This window comes from Pagrus major, chromosome 21 (genome assembly GCF_040436345.1).
Source record: "Pagrus major chromosome 21, Pma_NU_1.0".
NCBI classification, from domain to species: domain Eukaryota; kingdom Metazoa; phylum Chordata; class Actinopteri; order Spariformes; family Sparidae; genus Pagrus; species Pagrus major.
This window is the reverse complement of record NC_133235.1, coordinates 27313268-27334923: the sequence shown is the minus strand read 5'-3', so window position 1 is coordinate 27334923 and position 21656 is coordinate 27313268. Positions and strand designations below refer to the sequence as shown.

The window sequence follows — 21656 nt, the reverse complement described above, 5'->3', positions numbered from 1 at the left end:
ATGGCAACTTTCCCAACTTGTAAAGTCTTAAGGGATTTGGAAGTCTTCACTTTATTCTTGCTCGTCTTATGGCCACAGCATCTGTTGTTCTGTAATCAGTCTGTTGTGAAGGATTCGGTTGAATTAACAGCAAACAATTTATCTGCGCTGAAGAGGAGAATATCTGCTAATTTGAGATGCACAGCGCAGAACAGCAGGGACGGATTCAACGTTTAGATGGATTTTCATTTTGTTAGAGTTCTTTTCTCAGGCTCAGTGGCCACACACACACAAACACATTAGTAGTTTACTCAAGCTGTGATATACTAATGGGATTGAGACCTCTGTAGGAGCAACCAGGAATCTCCGGGGATGTTCGATTTAGAAGGTAGTGTCTCACCCTTTCCGGCGTGATAAGACAGATATTCCCACAGGTCATCGCATCTAACAGCAAAAACCGAGATAACTAGTTAGTGTGCTATTAACTGGATTGCTTTTTTCTAAGGCCGCTAGTCGATCTGAACTTCACCATTTAAAGTCAGAGAGTAGCATCTGGCTATCTAAAAAACGTAAATAAAGTTAAAGTATAACGTGGTCTGTTTTCCGATTCCTGTACTGTACACAGATCGAGATATCACATGAGTTCAAGCATATGTTATTAATAATGACAGTGTGTTTGAGTTTCATCAGCTCCCATTTCGGATTTGTATGTATACTGGACTAGACAGGCAGAATGAATTGCCACTTTCATTTAGTCGCTGGCAGGTTGATTGTCTGCGGAGGTCAATGAAAAAGATAGATGCTGAAAAAGTAGAGTTAGAAGAAGCATCTCAATAATTTGGACTTGTTGGACATTACTCACTGCTGTCTTTGTTAAGTGTGGGAGTTCTTCATGCTATTATTTTGGGGGCTATAATAGTGTTTCCAGAATTCATTTATCATGTGGTGCTGACCTATGCATTGTATTTTTTTCGCCATCACAATATGGACATGCACGCTAAAAGTCGTCATGTTAGCTAAACTTCCTGTCCATTTTGCAGTTAGCAATCCCCTCCCTCCTTCTCTACGTCACCACATGAACACGCAGCTCATGTGGTGACATAGTAAAGTAATTGGGATTCCTCCTCTGGGACCCATAAATATCTGTGCCAACATTCATGGCAATCCATCCGATACGTGTTGAGCTATTTCAAATCTAGACCAAAGTTGTGGACCAACCAATGGGCAGACAAGACTATTAATAGAGCCTTGCAGCTAGCATGGGATAAAAAAACCCTTGGAAAATAAATTAAAAAAGCTCTAAGAAACATTTCCATGAAGTTTAGCCAGTATGACAATAAACACCAACAAACTGAGTTACATTATTTGTCTCAAACAGGGAGACTGATCTCTTATCTTGTGCTCTCTCTCATTCTTCTTCTCCGTTTGTGTCTTTGAGCGTGGTAACTGATAACTGATGCTCGACTGAATGGCATAAATAGAGGGCATGAACAAATAATGTCGTCTACGGCTATTTGGCTGTTCAGAAATACATGTATAGTGACTGTGTGTTTGAGAATCCTTACAAGGAGCTTTCCCTTACGCATAATCAGACTTCAAGACATGAATATTAAAGGATAAGTTATCCATGGAAAGTCGGGTGAAGTTTCATAGTCCACAATACATTTCTGGAGCTTCACAACAAAACAACATTGCATAATGGCTGTTTTGTAAATAAAATGGCTCCAAGCAGCTCATCTGGTGTAATCCAAGTCTCTGGAAGCCACAAAATCCCAAATTGATTTGAAATGACAATATTTACACCCTCGATGCACAGTCGAGCTCGTGCACCCACTTCAGACAGGGTGCTTATAGTATAACATAGCAGCTGCAGTGAATATTTCAGCTGGAAAAAAGGATGTAAATAACATCTTTTGGGGCTTCCTGGGCTTCTGGAGATTATGCCACTCGAGCTGTATGGAGCTATTTTATGCTCTATTTTTCTGTCTTATTGTTTTATAAGACAAACTGCTGAAATCTAATTCAGTTGTTTAGGCGAATGCTGCAACGCTGTTTTACTGTGAAGCCCCAGAAATGTTTTGTGGACTGCAAAATATTCACCTGACTTTCCATCTCCATTGAGGTGAGTAGGTAATGACTGAATTTACATTTTTGGGTGAACTTTTCCTTGAAAGGACAAAGGGAAGCTGACATGCACTAAGGACAAATAGAAATCTGTTTATTTTTATTAAAAACACTCTACTATTGTAAGAAAAGTTACAGCCCTGAGTTCAATCCAGCACTCAATTTGTTTGTGTTGTTACTTTCTTAACTTGAGAAATCGTCCCCCCACATTAACAAACACTCACACATGCCAGCACGCACGCGCACACATCATTAGTAGATACCATCAGCTGCACTCTTCCTGCTGCTGAGGCGTGTTTGTACACACAATGGCTGTCTGAAGGCACATTAGTCAGTGGAAGCTTGAAAGTCTTTCTCCTCTGCAACGGTGTAACAAGACAATGAATGCTGAAACGCTGTAATGAGCCGGTCCCCGAGCAGGTTGCAGGCCTGCTTAGGATGAACAGAATCAGCAGAAGAGTCCCACAACAGAGAGGGAGAGAGAAACAGCGGCAGAGGCTGAGAGACACTAAGACCATGTCTCTGCTGAAGTGGATGCACTTTAAAATACATGTTTCTTGGACTTCAGTTTAAATTAAATGGTTGTTTTCTAACACTAAAAGCAGAATGCTTTGAAAAAGTACTTTAAAATGGGGGTCACATGATGCACTCAGTGAGAAGATAGAGATCACTTTTGATTTGCCATTACCAATGTGGACAATTATACCTTTTTGATGGACTAAACCACTCTAGCTGAATAACTGAGGGAGACAGTAATTCATAAGAAACTATTAGAAAAGGCAATGTTTATCTTTCCTTTCTATGGCTCTGTAAACATGGCCTGCTAGAAGAGAAAAGTGGAAAATGGCAACAACATTTCCTCCGATGAAAACTTTATCTTTGCATCCTTTCATCACTCAGTGAAGATTTACGGTCAAGTGGAGCAGAAGTTCAGCTCCAAACTACTCTCGACAGAATGAACAGTTGCTTTTCAGACAATGGCAGAAGGGTTACTGACATGAAATGCCCTATTCCATCTACAAACTTACAAACTACCCTTGACAGGCAGGATCCCTGAACTTAGACAAAGATGAAAAAAACTTTGACTGAACAAGCTGTGGACTGCAAAAGATGCTGGGAAACATATGAGAAAACTTGACATAAAGAAGATACAGAGGCATGGTGAGTAGTCACGCATTTAATAAATAAATACACTAGATTTTAAGACCAAAGTTATTTTAGATTGAAAGTGTTCACAGGAGACACATTTAAGGTGTTGTCTCTAGGGGCCATGATTAACAAACTTTGTTTAACCTGTTTATGTTCTGATACGACAAGTCTGAAGAGGAAGAATTGGTGCTTTAGTCATCCCAGTACTCCAAAAGCATGAGTAGAACTATTAACACACTTTTCTTCTTTTATTTTTATCTTGGCTTAAATAGCAGATAAGGAGGACTGTACTTCTGTCTGACTTCCTTAATGGGAAAGAGGCCATTCTCCAAAGTATTTACACTCCAACACTCTCTCTCTCTTAGACTTTGCTAAATTGCTCTCCTACTGAGGACACTTTGTGTTTCTAAATCTGCTGTAATATTGACACATATAGGACTGGGTGACAAAATCAAATATCATAATATTGTTTGACCAAATATCTTGATATCAATATTGGGACAGTATTGTGGGGATGACTATTGGTACTTTCACAAAACACTAACACAATGAAATTTTCGGCAAACATAACATCAGTAACGTGGATATAACGACTAAGGGGGTAAAGGCAAGTATTATAACAAGAAAATTACATCACTTTACTGTAATGCAGCCTTTAAAACCAGGAAAAGACAACACTAATGCCATAAACTTCAAATTTGGACCAGTTTTTAATCTGGATTTAAACAAAATCGAAGAAAATACAAAGTATCCATCCAGGTATTCTCTAAGATAGATGACTTCCCTGTTCTTAAGAAGTGTGTTGAACAGGGTCAGGGACTGTACGATCGGTAACCAGACACTTTTTGATCATTCCTCTGACTTTAACCATCTCCCATCCTTACAAAGATTCAGCTTGCAGATACCTTACTGAGCCACAATCCCTTTGTTGAGTATATTTCCATGCAATAGCAGAGTTTTATTGTTGAGAATAAAACACTGGAGATAAGCCCGTCTATCTTGTGGAAATCTGCCATGGTGTATTTACAAGAGGCTATTACATCTTATACACGGGCACGGAGGAAGGGAGATCTTAAGAGCCTATTGGACCTTGAAAATACTATACAGTCTAGAGGCTGAATTCAGGCTGTCACCCAAAAGATATCAGGCAAAACAATTAGAGCCAGCCTGCTCTGCCTTACACCAACTACTAACAATGACAGCACAGTCACAAATCTTTTTTTTGTGCCAAATAAAGGTAATAAAATTCAGGTTATTCTCCAGATTGGCTTACTGTGTATCCTGCAAGGGGAGAAACACCAAACACAAACCCTTCACAGATAGCAGTGGGGCATTTTAAATCTGCTGACATAAACAGAATAATGAGGACGTTCTGCTGGCTGCTGAGAAGCCCTCTAATGAGGTCAAGTTTATTTTGATGCACTGGAGAGGTCTGAAATGGGAGGAGACCTTATATGGACTTTATATGGATACTAACCAAATACAACAGTGTGCCCAGCAGGGATCCACATTTAGACCACTGATCTTTGCTTTGGCATTAGAACCACGAGCCGAGATAGTTAGGATTTTTGCCAACGTGAGCAGTATAATGATTGGTTATGATCGCTGGATGATATTTCTTTCTATGCTGCCAATATTCTTTTGCTGTTGTCCACTCTAAACATGGTGATTGCTTACTCTTGTGAAAGCAGCATCCACTAGATAATTTCAAGAAATCTGAAGCTTTGCCCTCAGGCACCACTATCCTCCTTTCCTCCTTCTCTGTTCGTCTCATCTGTCCTCTTCCACACCCCTTTGTCTAATCTACTTTCTTCTGTTTTTCCCTTTTCCGCTATCCACGCTTCCACCTCATCACTCCTTCCTAACCTGCACCCCTCTTCTCTTTCCCTTTTCATCTCCTTTGTTCCTACTCACATTCCTCGCCTTCCCTCTCCTCTCTTCTGCCTCTGTTGTGGCACTGCATTATTGATGCCAGCCTATTACGTGTCAGTGTGGTGGGAGGGAATGACAAGGATGTTGAAAAAAAGAAAAAAACAGTTAAAGAAGGACGGGAAGAGATTTGCTCAACAGTCTGTGCATAAAACACACTAAACCAGACAAAGTAACACTCACAACTAAAAAGAAATATCGTCCCAATGAAAAAAGTTTTGCCCTAGTTGAAAAGAAAAATATAGTTAAGACTGTGAGATTGCATCAAGGTGTGCTTTGAGAAGTTTTACCAAAGTGACGTGGATAAAGGGAAGCTATCTGAGGCATCTGATTCATGTAAGTGACACACAAGAAAAAGCTAAACAAAGAAAGATGTGAGGCACAAGATTAAATAAGAATGCAAAACGTTTCTGTCACTTCAAGTCAAAGGTCGGCTTTGAAATTGATGGATTTTTAAAAACCCTTTTTCAATCCGCCTGTCTCCTCTGTAGTCTCACCTGCTCAAATGCAGCAATATCATAACAGTAAATTATTTAAATTGTACATTTAGGGTCAGCCTGAAAAAGCCCCCTTTTTTCTGCCTAAAGGACTTCGAGAAGGAAGAGCAAAGATAAGTGATGAGACAGAAGGACAGAGGGAGAGAAAATGGAAAATGGAGGAATGGAAGAAACAAGCTGTCAATACATTAGCGTGCTGACTGGATGCTTGTATGTAGTGCTGCTTAGAGTGCACTCAGCATGTCTTCTGAGTTGTCTATAAGCAGCAGATAGTGCAATTAGGTACGCCGCCTCTTACATGCACTCACTGCAAAGACATACACAATCAGTGAGAGGCAGCAGCTCTGCATACTGTGGGAATAACACAGGAAGTGCCTACAGCTGAGCTCTCAAATGAGTTCATTTGCAAAATAGAAGCCAGAAATAAAATAAACACACACGCACAGTGAAAATGTACATGCTAGAGGCCATGCTCAATATCTTCTCGTTGCTCGGCTTTTTTTTTTTTTCTGTTTTGCTCTTATGGAAAAGCAAAAAAAAATGTGTGTTCCATCATTGTCAGCTTGAGCTCCTTAATGCTAAAGTATGCTGAATACAGATTCCTTGCAATAGCATGACTTGCAAAAGCAGAGTGACTCATAGCAAACAATATTAACACAGGAAAGCGAATAAACACAGCAAGGCCAGAAGAAGATGCTGCTGACTAAAAGAAAGTATGGATTTATGTGAGTCTTTGGAGCAACAAAAGGCACATCACTTGAAGGAGACTTTTTTTTTAAACTATTACGAAATCACTTCTCACCTGTGTGGTAAACAAACACCCGCCTCTTGCGCTGTCATTCCTGATACTTTTTGCCTCAACCTTAAGAAACAGCACTTCTATACCGCTAAGTGCATTCTAAGCATACCGATAAGCGAACGGAAGGACTTTGCAGTCAGTCTCTCGTGTTTGAGATGAACTTCAATCTCTCTCTGAATAGGCACTTTAATCTCTCCTGGTAACTGCTGCAAACATGCAGAGAGGCAGCACACTATCGCCGCAACCACCACCCAATTAATCTCCTCAATAACAAAGGAAGGCTTCTAATCAACACAGGACAGGGGCACAACAAGCATGATTATAGCAGGCAGATAAGGCAGATAATTGCAGGTGCTGTATAGGAGTGTGATTTTGTGCTTCTCCAACATTCAGTGCCTATAATCGAACTCAGATATAAATGATAAACAGCAGGGGGTCAGCAGCTGTCTGGAGCGGCATGTAATTGGCGACATTGGAAAGTTTAACGGTGATTCACGGTGATTTGTGAATTGTTCAGTTATCTTGGATTGATGTGAAACAGCTGCAAACACAAATAAATCTTTGGCCCCTCGACTTATCCTTTTCAAAATCTCAGGCCTCAGCTGAGAAAATTACAGCGTGTTTGTCTAAACTCTCACCCCTCTGTTAACATGGATTTTTTTCCTACTCTGAGGACCCTGCTGTGAGCAAATAACACCTCATTTATAAGGATTTAGATCAATGCCAAACACAGTTGTTCTTTATCTTGCCAAACTGGGCAAACCCGGTCCGTAGCTTTATTATAAAATGGCCCAGATAGTTGGAAATTAATTCTTCTTTATCTTTTTGTCCCTCTTCCTCTGTTTTGTCCAACTTCGTTTGCACGTTTCGACACATACGATTCATCTTTAGCATACAGGACGTTAGAGGAGTGAATCTTGATTTCTATAGCACCATTTGACTGTGAGTGAACACCTTTTGAACACCTGGATTCAACTGATAGGCCCTCTAGACTCATGGAGAGTGATAAATGTGTGTAGAGAGGAGTGATCCATCCACAAGACCATTACCACAGCTAAAAAAGAGGAAGGAAAATAAGCATCCTGTGTGTGTGTGTGTGCATGGTTGTGCTCCCACATACGCTCACAAATAAGTCAGTGCTGGTAGACGTGTAAAGGTTTTTGTCAGATGTGACATTCCTTCAGTGTGTTCGATCGACATGGAAAATGGAAGCCTCTTCCTCTCTCACTCTCTCTCTGCCAGCTTCCTTTCATCCCTCTCTGGCCCCCTCCTCTCGTGGGGTGAGAATTGCAAAATCAATAGAGCTAAATGGAGTTGCTGCGGAAGCCATTGAGTGTCCTTTCTAAGTGCTGGAGGAACAAGGACAGTACGAAGCAGCTGTGACACTTCTTCTCCTTTTTCCCCTCCGTCCACCATACTCCTTTTTAAACAGTCTCTACTACTCATGTTCTCATTAGTCACCTTGAGGCACTGTAGCAGCTCCTATGCATAAAGACAAAATGATGAGGATCACTGAGGTTAGATACTACACATTCATTTTCAAGCTATTCATATAATTGGATAAGTTTTCTTTGCTCAGAAAGTCGTAGATGAAGATGTTTTTTTTTTTACAAAAGAGCAAAAAACTAATTAAGTCAACATTATGTAACTTTTTTACCTTAAAATAAAAGCTTCAAGATCATATAGACAACATGTAACACAAACTATATAAACACCACCAGTGCTCTGCCAAAAAAAAAGATAAATGTAAAAAAAAACAAAAAAACAAACAAACAGTGTACGTTGTTGTACAATCTAACAAAGTGGCAAAATATAGCTGTAGAAGAAATAGTGGGTTCAAAAGAGAACAACTGAGGATATCCCAAGCCTCGACAGTGGATGCCTGTGCTTTATGAATTACAGCTTTCTATGCGAGCAATATCCCTAAAATGATTCACCCATTCTTTCATCGATGGAAGCACAGGGGAGAAGCATGAGTGTATTATCTTCTTGTTGGTGGCAGGTAAACCTGCAGAAAATAATCTTCCTAAGGGCTAACCTGGTGCTATCACTGAGTCTGGAGCTGTCATTGAAAAAAAATAAGGTTTAGGAATAGGGATGTTCAGAATATTTTCAAGACACTTAGCCACAGTATTCTGATTTACAGAAGCGCCTGCAGTGTGTGGCATAAAATCTGTGCACAAACTTAAAGTGAATGAGTTGATATCAAGACCCTGTCCCTCGAGGTCACAAGTCTAGGACATAACTACCTCCAAAGTTTTGCCATTTTCAGAGATTAACTCATTATAAGTGGTGGAAGCTGACTAAGTACTTTATGAATTATACATGAGAAACACAAACTATATTGTTGGTTCAGACAATCATCATTCAAGATAAAAAATGGCTGCATTTTCACTTGAGTTGTGCAGTGCAGTAAAGCTTCTGGCATCCAAATAAACAGACCCAAAACAGGCTCTTGTATTTGTAGAAGGCTGCTGCTGTTTGCTAAAACACTGTGCTCACTTCTCTTTGACGTAATATATTGTGTGCTGCTTTAGGGCACATTAAACAATGACACAGACGTACAGCAATTGTGGAAAAAAAAAAAAAGACACCAGTTTTTTCATTGGCAGTAGCTGAAGTCAATAACTGAATCAAGCTGCAAGCCATGTTTTCTAATTACAGGAATTCACACAAAGCCAGCTTCACTAATGTACTGATCTTTCTACTGCCATGCATGATCAACATTTGCCAAAACAATTGTCTTTTAAAAGATTCAGGAAATCATTACCATAAGCAGACATACTGTACCTATATACAGCAGGTCAAGCTGAGTATTATTTTCCTTCACTTTGTCCATTCACGCTCCTATCATGTGGTTTCTCACATTAACCTCCTGTATTTCAGATCAGTTCCCATTCATATTTAATGTAGAAACACTGCACAAGTGATTTGTACTGGTGAGTAACTCATCACCTATTCTCTTTGACTGCACAGCAGGCATCGTCCATGCTCCTTCTCAAGATCCATCTGAGAAGCAAATGTGATCCGTACCATCTACAATCTGTTTATGTGTGTGGGAGAGAATTATAAAGAGAGCGCGAGAGCAAATAAAGGGAAAGAGACTGAAAGAGAAGAGCGTCTTGAGGTTGTTTGCGAAGAAAACTCAGTCGACCTCTTGGCTGCCCTTCTTTTTGTCACATTGGCCTCTGTGGGCCTCAAGAGAAAACAAACACTGGACTGAGAAAAACTTTTCAATCTACCTTTGACCCAGAACAAATGACCAGCTGGTTGAAAGGGTCACACAAACACCAGCAGAGATAGTGCCAAAGAGACACATAAGAAATAACTGCATAGCACAAGCAAACCTGTAAATAAAATTACAAAAGAGAGTAGATGTGCATGCTGATACATGGTCACATGCCCAAGAGTGCACGCACACGGAAAGACTCAAACACAAATCTCTGATAATCTGCTTAGTGAGCAAAAACTCCGGAGAGCTTGCTGTAATTATGAAGCATTTTCAGTATGAGGTGGATACATGCTGTATCCCAAGGGTGAACAATTAGATTAGATCTACATCTACTATCCATTATTAGTGAGCTGGGGAGAGTCTGTGGAAAGAGGGGATTCCCGTGTAAGAGAGTTCATTGGCTTATCATGAAAATCACTCTGACTCCGGGGACTTTATTTTATTTTTACAGTAGGATTTTCTCTGTTGGCTGGCTGCCTACTGAGCTGGACTGACTAGACGCTCAGACAGATGATTCTCACTCAAGCGTCAACCTTACTGAGGTGTCCTTGAGCAAGACCTTTAATCCCTCCAACGTCACAGTTACTGGTCTTGATCCCCAATTGTAATGTCTGCGCAAAAATAAGATGTCAATTTGCAGTCTAAGACCTCACATTTCTGTCTTTCTATCCAGATAAAATACCTGGCTACTGTGCGTAATGTAATTTAGAGGTAATTATTGCACCATTGTGTGTACATCTGCAGGGTAATTCCTGTAGGAAAAGCACTGTGCAACATTCAGCGGGAATTATTTTTTTTCTATCTGAAACAATTCATATGGTGCAACATTTTCATTTCAAAGGCTTTCTGCAGGACTGAAGCTTGACTGCAAATTAGTTCAACAACTCTCCAGAACCATGACAGATAATAGAGATCTGCTGCTAGGTGAGCTATTATCCATAACTAAACAGACTTTTCCAAATTGGGTCTATGCTTGTGTTTGTGGGTGTGAGGTTCTATGTGTCTATGTGCGTTGGATATAACGGTGTCTTCTCCCCTCTTATCTCCTGCAGCGAGTAGAAGAAAGTGATGGAGGGCCTGTGGTAATTAGAATGGAGAGCTTCTCCCTTCACTCCGCAAATAATGATAGCCCCTCACCTGCTGTAGAAAATCAGCCTCAATCTATGCTCGAACTCAAATAGGACACAGACAAGCTCACACACACACACACACACACACACACACACACACACACACACACACACACACACACACACACACACACACACACGCACGCACACACACGCACACACACACACGCACACACACACACACTCCTCACCTGCTCCAGTTTCCAGTGGAACTCAGCGGGTCTGAAAGTGTCGACCTGAGTGAAATCTCTCCTGAGCAGAAACACCAGGCGGCAGTTGTGGACGTACAGAGAGTAATGGTGGCGGTTCATTTCTGCAACAGGAAGCATGCATTATCACACAAAGACAGAATATACACAATTACACATAATTCTACATCAGACAAACATTTAAGCAGAGAAATAGACAATGAGCCTCCATTTTCATAATATAGCTCCACTTCTGGCTCACAATCTTCTTCACAGTCTTCTTCTCTATTGTAGCTAAATAGTCTGTTAAAATATGTTTCTGAAAGAATTTTAGGGAAGAAATAAGCAGTGTACAGTAGTAACACAATCTTGGTTTATAGTATATCAGCACTGCCTGTTAGTATTGTACAGTAGTACTTGAGATCGGCCTCAAGACGTCTTTTTGAAGGTCTCGGTCTTACACAAAGAGGACGAAGAGTCACTTGGGAAACCTGATGCTCGCACAAAAAATCTCAACAAACTGTGGAACAATCTGTACTGTACTGTACCCTAAAATCCTCCAGATGACACGTTTTACGTCATTGGCTAATTTTTGCCCGTTAAACAGGCTCTGGGTGCAGGCAAAATGAACTACCTAAATTGTAGTCATACAAAGCTGACTGAAAATCGGCAAAGCTCCCTTTTAAGTTTTCATATGGAGGCAGTTTGATCTCCAAGACCATCCACCAAATGTCAAACAGTACAGCTGTGAGAAAGCCTTTTCAGTCACTGCAAATGGGTTCTCCACATCAAAACACAGCTGTCAGCATGACAGAAAGGGTCCAGTGAGTGTGGTCACAGAGTGCACGCTGCTGGTGTGTCTAGTTTTTCATTATCGACTGCCGACTGTTGGAGATGGCACCTAAAGGCAAGTCCCACTTGCTCTGCTTTTACAATGCACTAAATAAGCTTGAGGGGGTATGAGGTCTGCTGTGTGCAATAGATTTTCCTCTAAATACACCCCAACATCACATAGATGAAGTAGTGCTCCTCTTTCAAAGACAGTGTTTGTGTCGTTTTTATGATCATTGGTGTCAACAGATACAGAGCATTAGTCAGTCCAACCTTGTATAAATGCATCAAAACATGACTAGGCAATATTTTTGATTTATCGTAATAAAAGGTCTCACCCCCAATGCAACCCAATTAAATGTATTATTCTTTACTATCAAAATTATTATTTGCTGTCCGTCCATATTATTGTAATGTGAATCAAATTCTCATATCGGAACAGGGTCCACCAATCAAAAAAATAAAGAATGTTTTTAAGAAAAACTAGAGACAAAAAAAGAAACATTTTGATGGATTTGAGTCACAATTTTAGTAGAATTTTTTTTTTATTCTTACAAAATATAGAAAAATAACGACGTGATTTTTGATTGGGTCTGTACCGAACAATGTTCCCTTACATCTCTAGGACCTGCTTTGCAGTCCAGGGCATCTCTGTAGCGCCACAACATTTCACTGAAAATGGTGCTTTGTATTTTACCATTACCACAGAATTGCCACAAACATTTAAATTAGTGGGATAAATGTACTGGGTTTTGAACATGTGATTGAAAATATTGCGGTAATTCCACTAACATGTTGCTACTGAGATAATATTGCCATAATTATCATGCAAATTTATTTATTTATTTTTGTTGTTGTTCTTATTTCAGCCACGGGAATGATGGTATACAATACACAAACAGATCTGGTCTTGTGCTTGTGTCTTGTGTCTTCTGCTACCATTCACATCCTTAAGCAAACAGTTGCAATGAAAGAAGGGTGTATAAGATTCTGATGGTCTACACAAACTACTCTGCAGTTTTGCATTACAAGATCAGACTACACATTTTCTAAGCTAATAAGCCATCTGTGAGACCATTGTGAGAGCGTGCAATGTGCAGATGGCTTGCTTAATTACACAGTTCAGGCAGCTCAGTTCAGACGTGCAGTGGGGAAAAAAGTTTAAAGTTTCAAAGGGCATTTGTGCCATTGTGGGCTTCAGTTTTGGCTTAATTATCTCGTTATTTTGAAAAGGATGTTTTTGATCATGTCATGTTGCTAGTATGTCTCTAAGACTGAGGACACTTGGAAATGAAAGTTTTCAGTCAGAGAGCTGTAAGAATCAAGTAGTTTTCAGTATCCCAGAGCACGAGCAGAGATGTTGCTAAAATGTAAGGAAATTAAGATTCAAAGACAATCTCAGTGAAAACTTTTTGCTCTAGTTGGTTTAATTTTCACTTTTTTAATATGTTAGACGGAGAAAATTTGCTTCTGAACAGCTGGAATGTGTGAAATAGTTTCCTCACCGGTCTTGTCAGAGTTACACAGTAAGGTTTCCTTCTCAGCTCTGAGTCCTGGACTGGGCCCGTGTTTCATCCACGTTGCTATGGTGAACTGATCTGTCAGGTTCTGGGGCACGACATGATCTGGAACATTAGCGGCCTGACGTCCATCGAATCTGTAGATGAGGTCGCTGTCTCGACCACTGTCAGTTAGCAGAGACGCTGTCCAGTTCGTGGAAGGGCCGGGGGCAGGAAGGAGGTCGGTGCTGCCCGATGCTGCACCTGGATGTGCCAATCAGACGATACAGAGCTGTCAAGACGGCTGTACAGAGAATCAACCTCGAGAGAAACTGCTTCTCAAGAACTTTCTTTATTTCTACATGGTTTTTTAACAGAGGTTTGCCGACATCCGTTCACAACCTAATGTTGTGTGAGCATGTCACAAATATAACTCTGACATCTGAGACTAGTGCTCGTGTCACATAACAATGGTTACAAACTACAAAACATGTTTGAAGACACAGTATAATTAACAACTTACAACCATAAATTGATTGTGATTGTAAATGTGACTTGACATCAGTTTGGTAAGGATGAGGTGTAAGAAAGCAAAACCTCTTGAAAATAATCATTGTGAAAAACACTAAATCAATTCAACAAAGAATTTGTTCTAATCTGTCAACAGGAATATTCTGTCTTTCTGTATGTGCTGTATATTTTACAGTGTGAAGCCATGGAAACATTTAACAGTTTTTGAAAAGGTGTTTTAAAATGAACATTATTTAAAAGTATTCCACAGGATTAAAATGGCATGACAACTGGCATATTATTAGACTGCAGATGGGGAGATGTTAAGAGCTAATTTCATCTCTGAAAAAAAATTTCGCCTCTCATTATTATCCCTACCCTTTGCGCTCTCTAGTCCTCGACTTTTAAATAGCACCTCACTATTTCAACGAGGCATTTCAATCAGTTTCTTTTCCACTCTTCACCGTTTCATACTTGCGTACTTCAACAACTTTTCTCTTTATTTTTTCTCTCTTTCTACTTACCACAGAGTTTTTGCAGAGACTTCTCAGAGTACGTTTCCCGGTCGCAGCCCTTCCCAATGTGATTGGTCTGCAGCTCCACCATCGCCTTCACGCCGGACAGGGGACCTCCACACGTTTCCAAGTGCATCTTGGGAAACAGCTGCCTGCTTCCAGTCCCTGGCTCGTAGTCCACCCGCTTGTTCCAACCTGTCATGGTCAAAATTTGTTTAGTGGTTTGTATAGAGGGAGTAGTTCATTTTTTTTTACATTACATAAGAAATAAATGACACAGGATGTCATTGTTACAGTACTACAGTATATGTAAAAAGGCATCTGATGAGTGGTTCATATCTGTCTCACCTCTCAAAAATTAGATATCTGGTCTGAGATCTCATATTCCTGTTAGTCCTCTTGAGCATTTCACTTACTTTATCTCACTCTCTCTCTAAAGTGATCGTACACACACACCAGGAGATCCGAGCATAATTACCATGTTGTACTTTTACAACGGTCTGACAACAAAATTGGCAATTTCTACCCATCATGAGATAGTTCTGTTTGACCTGTCTCTTTTTACACCACTCTGTATTTCACATATTTTAAGAAACAGCAGTCGCTAGCTTTTTTGACGGTGAGAAAGGCCGTTTTTGTCCTGTCTTTTAAAATACATCTTCTTCGTTCATCTTCTGGGATGCTGTGTGTAGAAGCAGGCTTTGGTCTGTTTTTAATATCTCATTGTGAGGTTTAATTTAGGAAAAGGTTTAGGAATAGGATCATACCTTTTTTTCTGTCTTAACATCGAGGCACTGAAAGGCTCTTGGTTGCCTATACAAGCCTGTGGACAATTTGTTTAAGTTGTTTAATGCTGCTGGATTGTGGATTTCTTTGTGTAGGACTTGGGTTTTTAGTCCAAAGGATGTGACTTTATGCACATTCTTGAGTGCCTCGTCTCAATGCCTCTCTCTGCTCCGCTAACAGATAGCAACAGTAGCTAACGTTGGAGAAATGGAGTCTGCTAACATAAACTAAAGACCGACTTAGGACACAACACAGAAGCCTCTTTGATCATATTAATATGTATATGTGCACTTGAGTGCTTGAACTTATTTAATAAAAATCTATTTCAGCGTATTTATCTCCGTATTTACCGTGTTCCCCATAGGACACACACAAGTCGTCTGATCTTGTTCTCTTTTCTTCTATATTTCAAGCATAATCAGAGCACTCCACAGAGATGTAGGACATAACATTTTATGTACTCCTGTAGGTGGTTTCATAATGAGCATGTGGGCCTTGAAAGAATGACAGGCGACCACACAGGTTGGCAACTTTGGCATTTAGAATTTCTTCAGTAAAATCTTTCCGTGTGTCACGTCAAAAGGAGACTGAAAGGGCCCACTAACATGACAGGCCTGGTAGAAAGGGGTGCTGACCTCCTCGTAACTGTCAGTCCTGTTGCCAGGTGTTATATTTTCATTACCCAGGTGTGATATTTATCCTCGATGAACGAGAATCCCTAAATCACGGGGGTGAAAACGATTTCACAAGCTTCATTGTGTACAGGAAAGAGTGAACGCGCCTGTGAGTGTGTGGGTGTAGGTGGACACCTGGCAACTCTTGTGAAGCTGACACCACATTTTATCAAGTCTCCTGAGACAAACATTTACAAAGAGAAGTAGGTAGGAGTGAGGAGGAGTGTGAGGTGAGGTGCAGCAAAATGTATTCAGAGTCTATTAATGCCAAGGCACCCTCTTCAAAAAACAGCTGCAGCAGCTCTGCTGACCTTTGCACACAGATGATGAATAAGGTTACATGGACCTACGACTTGATCTTCGAATGCATCATTTCATTATGTTTTATTCATGGATAAATGGCGCTACTATGGGTTAATGGATTTACAATAGGATTATGCAGAACGACCTCTTTTATGAGCCAAAATGCAAAGAATCATGCAACATTGATGAGGCTGTTAGCAGGGTATAATAGCAAGTGTTTCATTAACGCTGTGTGCCCATCTGAAGCTAAAAAATAATTGTATATTCTTTTCCTTAATAGCAAGAGGAAGGTATAGCTAGCATTTTGTTGATTTTACAGTCTGTAAATCATATATTTCTTATCAAAAATAGCACACCTCCCCTAAATTGTTGAATACTTTGTTTCTTAAGGCCAACTGTGCTAAAATCAACGTCCCCTCAGAGCTATACTGCACGTGGAGATGACATTTAAATGAAGACTGGAGTCTCTCTCACTCTGCACCTCGGTCCATCTGTGATACATACTGACATTTCCCTCAGTGAGTGTCCTTAAATCCTAAATAACTGGCATTCAAGTAATTTTGTACAAAATGGATTTCAGTTCAAATTATCTTCTCTTATCTTAGCACAAAATCATGTGATGCCTCCAGACATGGAGCGAGATATTCCACATTTGAGTTAGCTTTACGGTAGTTTAAAAACATCCATTAAGCTATAATGAACACTTATAGCATTGTGCCATATACATTTTTTTTTTTTTAACCATGCAAATGACGCACTAAGAGCAGTATTGAGTAAAATTGAAGTGACACAGCTTCATATCCTAACTCTGTAGAGGTTTTTATATACCCTCCACAAGGGAAGCCTGAGTATGTCATTCCTGCAGCTAGGGGTGTCTCAACCAAAACAAAACAAAAGAGCCAAGTAGCGTGGGATCATGGGAGTTGTCTTCATTGTTAAACAACCACCATTAACGATGGAAATCTAAATGGCTTAGGCAGAAATGTTCTTGGAAAAGGTAGTGTATTAAAAGTTTCATTCACGTGATGTTTAGTGTTGACTCTCTCCCAGAAGTTATATCAACACGTGACCAAATGAAACACAGTTGCAGTACCTGGAATTACAGATTACAGATTTTTCTGAGTTTAAACATTGTTGGAAACATTTGGGATAGTGCAAGTTCAAAACTCACAACAGAAATAAAGGCTTAAAATTCCTCAAAATTACTTTTGAAAATGAAATACCCTCCATATGGTTTTTAAGTGTATGTTGAATTTGGCGGAGAACAATTTGCTTCATGATTAAACAAGAGTTGTTTCTGTCATCCTCGGCTCAGTTTATCTTGGAGCTTCATGAGAATATGATGGGAAACTGTTAAAAACTGTACTACTTAATGTTTAAGACACATGCCTTCAGATAATGAAGCCCCAGCTCTGCAGTAGATTGATGTTTTACTAACTACACTACACACAAATACCCTGGTTACAGTAGGTCACTGATTTTTTTCAGACTGTAAGAGTAAGCATCACTTTTCTCCTTCACTGTAACTTTGTTTCTCCCTTTCCTCCCTTGAGTTGCCTGTTCATTCTGCCTCTTTCTTTATCTCTTTCTTCCTCCTCTCCCTCTCCTCTTATCTTTGCTCTGTCTTCCTCTTTCATTCCTGTGTGAGCTTGACTCTTGAGATGCTGTCAGTGCTGACAGGTGAAGCAACGGGGAGACGGGCCGGCTCGAATGCCAAGCTGCTAGCATGTTAAAGGAAGGGGAAAAAAACACACTCCAGTCAACTTTCCCTCTGGAGGTTTTTGTCAGGTCTTCTGATTTCCTCGAGAGACATTCGTTCTAAAATGAGATCGAATTCCCACGAGGGAAAGGATGTGCTCAAAAACTGCTCTGAAATGTCTTCTTTAATTTTGATGGTATTACTTTATATTTAAGTTTGTTTAAACAATATGTCAGTGCACTTTATGCCTGCATAGTAATGAGCCAATTTCTGTCAATTAGTGCAAGGCACATTAAGGCATTTTGAAAGTATTTCTCTTTATCTCTGACCTTGCCATCCAGGTTTGCAGACAGGCTTGACATCAATATGCACAGCCACATCCTCCTTCGCTCTCTTCTGACCACAGTCAAAGGCTGTCACCATAATCATGTAGCTCTGCTGCTTGTCATAGCTCAGCCGCTCTGTGTTTCTGATGTTACCTAAAGGGAACAAAAACAGAAATATAATTACCGTTATTCATTTATAGAGACATAAACTGTTGCGCTTATTTGACAACAATAAAGCAAGAAACACTTCCCGATAAGCAATAATTGAAACTGACTTTGCAATAAAGAAATGGCTCCTTGAAAACAAAAATGTCTTTGAAGCCTTTAACTGGAAATACAAGGTCCAATAACCTTGTGTTGAATTTGAATATCTAAGCCTCTTTGTAAGCAGTCAATGTAACATTGCAATGATGGATCATCTACACCTGTCACCAGGGTAACGGTGTAAGCAGCCTGAGACACAGGAGATGCTACAGGCTTGTGGATTTTCATAAACCTGTCCTGGTTTTATACTGAGGTTACTACAGTCTAAGAGTGCAGCTCACTGTGGCATAATAATGGTAATGAATGTTAAACAGTGTTGATTCTCTCAGTCATTTCCTGTAATGTGTGAACGAATGAATGTGTGAATGTGCTCATCAGCATATACTTGCTTACTTTGCTGTACTTACTATACGGTGAAAGAAGTCAGTCACAGTTGGGGGTTCTGAGGGGTCAGTCTATAAAATGACGTCATTGTAAATGTGTGAAATCCATGTTTTCTGTATGAATTTGAATGGCCAGGAAAATTTATATCTAACAGCTCTCAACGACTATTTTCAGATTGTTTTGCACTACAGCAGATGGCAAGCTTGAACACCAACATACTAAAGGTCAAAGAAGCCGCATCAACTACAGTAAACAGCAAGGAGATGAAGAGGGAGAGAAATTCCCCAGACTCCCTTTTAAAATCTCTCAGTTTTGTGAGCTGTTGAGTTAGGAGGAACTTTATAAACTTTACCAAACGCCGTCTCTGACAACTTTTCAATTATGTGGGCCTTCTTGTAAATTCGGCATATGTTATACGTTAATTTCTTTCATCTTTCTTTTTGTATAGTAAATGTTCACGATCGCAGGAGGTAACTTGAGATGCATGTCAGGACACCAGGTGTTAACTGACGAGCTGTCCCCTTGTGATCGGATCCCCAAAGATGCGTGTGAATGCCAGAGATAAACAGCCTCATAGTTTATAATAAAGCAACATGGTGAGAATACAGACGTTTCATAGAGGAAACACGGAGCTGCCTGACTGTCACTGTGAATAGACTCCATCCTGCAGTAGGCTATAGTTCATACACGTATTAATCAATATCAATTGATGGTTTTTATAATGCATCCATGGTCTACTGTATATTTTATGGTGATTAAAGTTGATGGAAAATGGATTTGTATAAATTATCATTTCAGACTGTGATTCATGATGTCTGGCCAGAGATGTGTGGGTTTGAAGTGTCTACAGTTTACAGGAAAATTGCAGTATGATTATAGTAAATGTATTTAAGCAGTTTGAAAAACTGTAGAAGTGTGTAGAGCTCCATAAAAGAGCAACATTAACTAACAACAATCTTACAGTATGTTTTACTGACGGAGCTGAACATTAACAATGCAGCAGTGAGGTTGTTGTACATCTTGTAGAACATCAAAGCAGAAAGAAAACAGGACTAAAATATTTTCCAGTTGATGATTTAACACATTATTTATATACAGATGTTCCTCAAGATAAACAACAGACTTCAAAACAATGTCATATTCTTATTTTGTCATTCCGCATCAGTCATTGCCGTCACAGTGTTTCTCTGGACCTGTGAGGACAACTGAAGCTATTTTTGTTGTTTGCATCCGGAGGCTTGGCTGTATAAAAGGCTGTCACTCTGATTGCTGTCGAAGAGAAGAGGAGAGTGGAGAGGAAAAGAAAAGAAACGAGGAAAAAAAAAAGAGGGCGGATCAGAGGAGAGGAGGTGCAGTGAGCACAGGAGAAATCAGCTCAGAGCACAGCAGTGCAGAGAAGACAAGAGCTGAGCTTGAAATGTCAGAGGAAGAGAGGTGAGTGGGTCAGAGTCAGACAGTTCCTACCGAAGTCTCCTACAGTGACTGTTTGATCCGCAGCTGGTGTGAACACTAACAGTTCAGCTCCTGGAAATCAACTATTATTACAACAACAACCGAGCTGATATTTCAATTTAACAAGACATTTCACTCACGAAGTTCAGTTTAGTTAAGCAAATTCTATACAAACCACATTCCCTTATAACCCAGCGTAAACCAGAAAGCTATTTATAAAAATGTCAGTATGACGTCGATCTTTCTCCATTAAATCATGTTGCAGAAATAAGAGCTGCTCACGTGACCCTCCTCATGGTAAATATAGAGTATATGTAACAATAAATCACCTGCTTAGCATCCTTAATTACAGGTGTGTCTACGCAGGCAGCAACACTCAGTAGCAATCTATTCAATCCAACACTGAAGGATTTTACTTTCACCGATGCAATTATATTCACATTTAACAAGCTTGAGTCAGAGAATTTGGACTTTTTTTCTTATAAAAATACTCAAAACGATTAACAGCTTGCAATGAATTCAATAGCTGACGGCTAATTTAACCGTTGCAGCTCTAAATGTAACCATAGCAAAGAGATGTCTCAAACTCTGCATCTGTAGCAACTGTCTGAACAACAACATCTAAAATCTGAACCCTGTTTTTGCTTTTATTGAGGTTAAATGTTATTATTTGCCAAACAGGATTTCTCTCACTTTAAACAAAGGAAGTGTTTCTGACTGTACTTATCCTTAATTCACTGTCTGTTTCAAGATGCTCAATTTATTTGGTATCTGGATTCAGAGACACATGCTGCAGTACAGCCCATTTAATTCTGTATTTTATCTTCCCTCAGTGCACAAAATTACCCCGTTCAATAAAGCAGGTCTAAACAATGTGCTGTGTCTTCGACTTTCTCCCAACCAATATTATTGTGCCTGCGAGGAAATCAAATCAAATGAGCCTGACTACTGTAAAATACAGAGAGCAAAAGACCAGGAGGTTAAAACTCAAAAAGCAATGAGACAAAATAATAAGTACAACCCTGAGAGAGAGGAGGGGGTGCGTACAGTAAAGACAGCGGTGTGTGCTTCTGTCTGATCCACTGGTAGAATTCAACACACATATACACACACAAAGCCCTCCAGTCTCCCTTCAGTTTGGATTACGCAGCACTCAGATCAGCACAGTGTGGATGTAGAAGCTCGGGGAGAAGGCAGCGCAAATCCCAAAGCTGAAATTTTATATAGGCAGATATGCTCAGAATAGCTCTCAATCAGAAATGAAACACACTCCACCAGTGAACTAGGACTGGTGTAAACCCACAAAAGAACAAAAGAAAATTTAAAAAAAAATGAAAAGAGGCTGTCAGAGTTAGGTGGATCTTTGTCAAGTAACTTTTGAGCTAC

The 21656-nt window shown here is 39.9% G+C and overlaps 1 protein-coding gene across 1 annotated transcript in view; it reads right to left on the bottom strand.

Moving 5' to 3' along the window:
- Positions 1–21656, bottom strand: part of clstn2a (calsyntenin 2a) — a 149728-nt gene that overhangs the window by 20400 nt on the left and 107672 nt on the right. The window contains exons 6-9 of the mRNA XM_073491698.1: positions 18174–18323; positions 14392–14577; positions 13364–13621; positions 11031–11152 (exon numbers count right to left, since the gene is read on the bottom strand). Of these exons, the coding sequence (XP_073347799.1) occupies positions 11031–11152; positions 13364–13621; positions 14392–14577; positions 18174–18323 (716 nt within the window). The remainder of the gene's footprint in view (positions 1–11030; positions 11153–13363; positions 13622–14391; positions 14578–18173; positions 18324–21656) is intronic.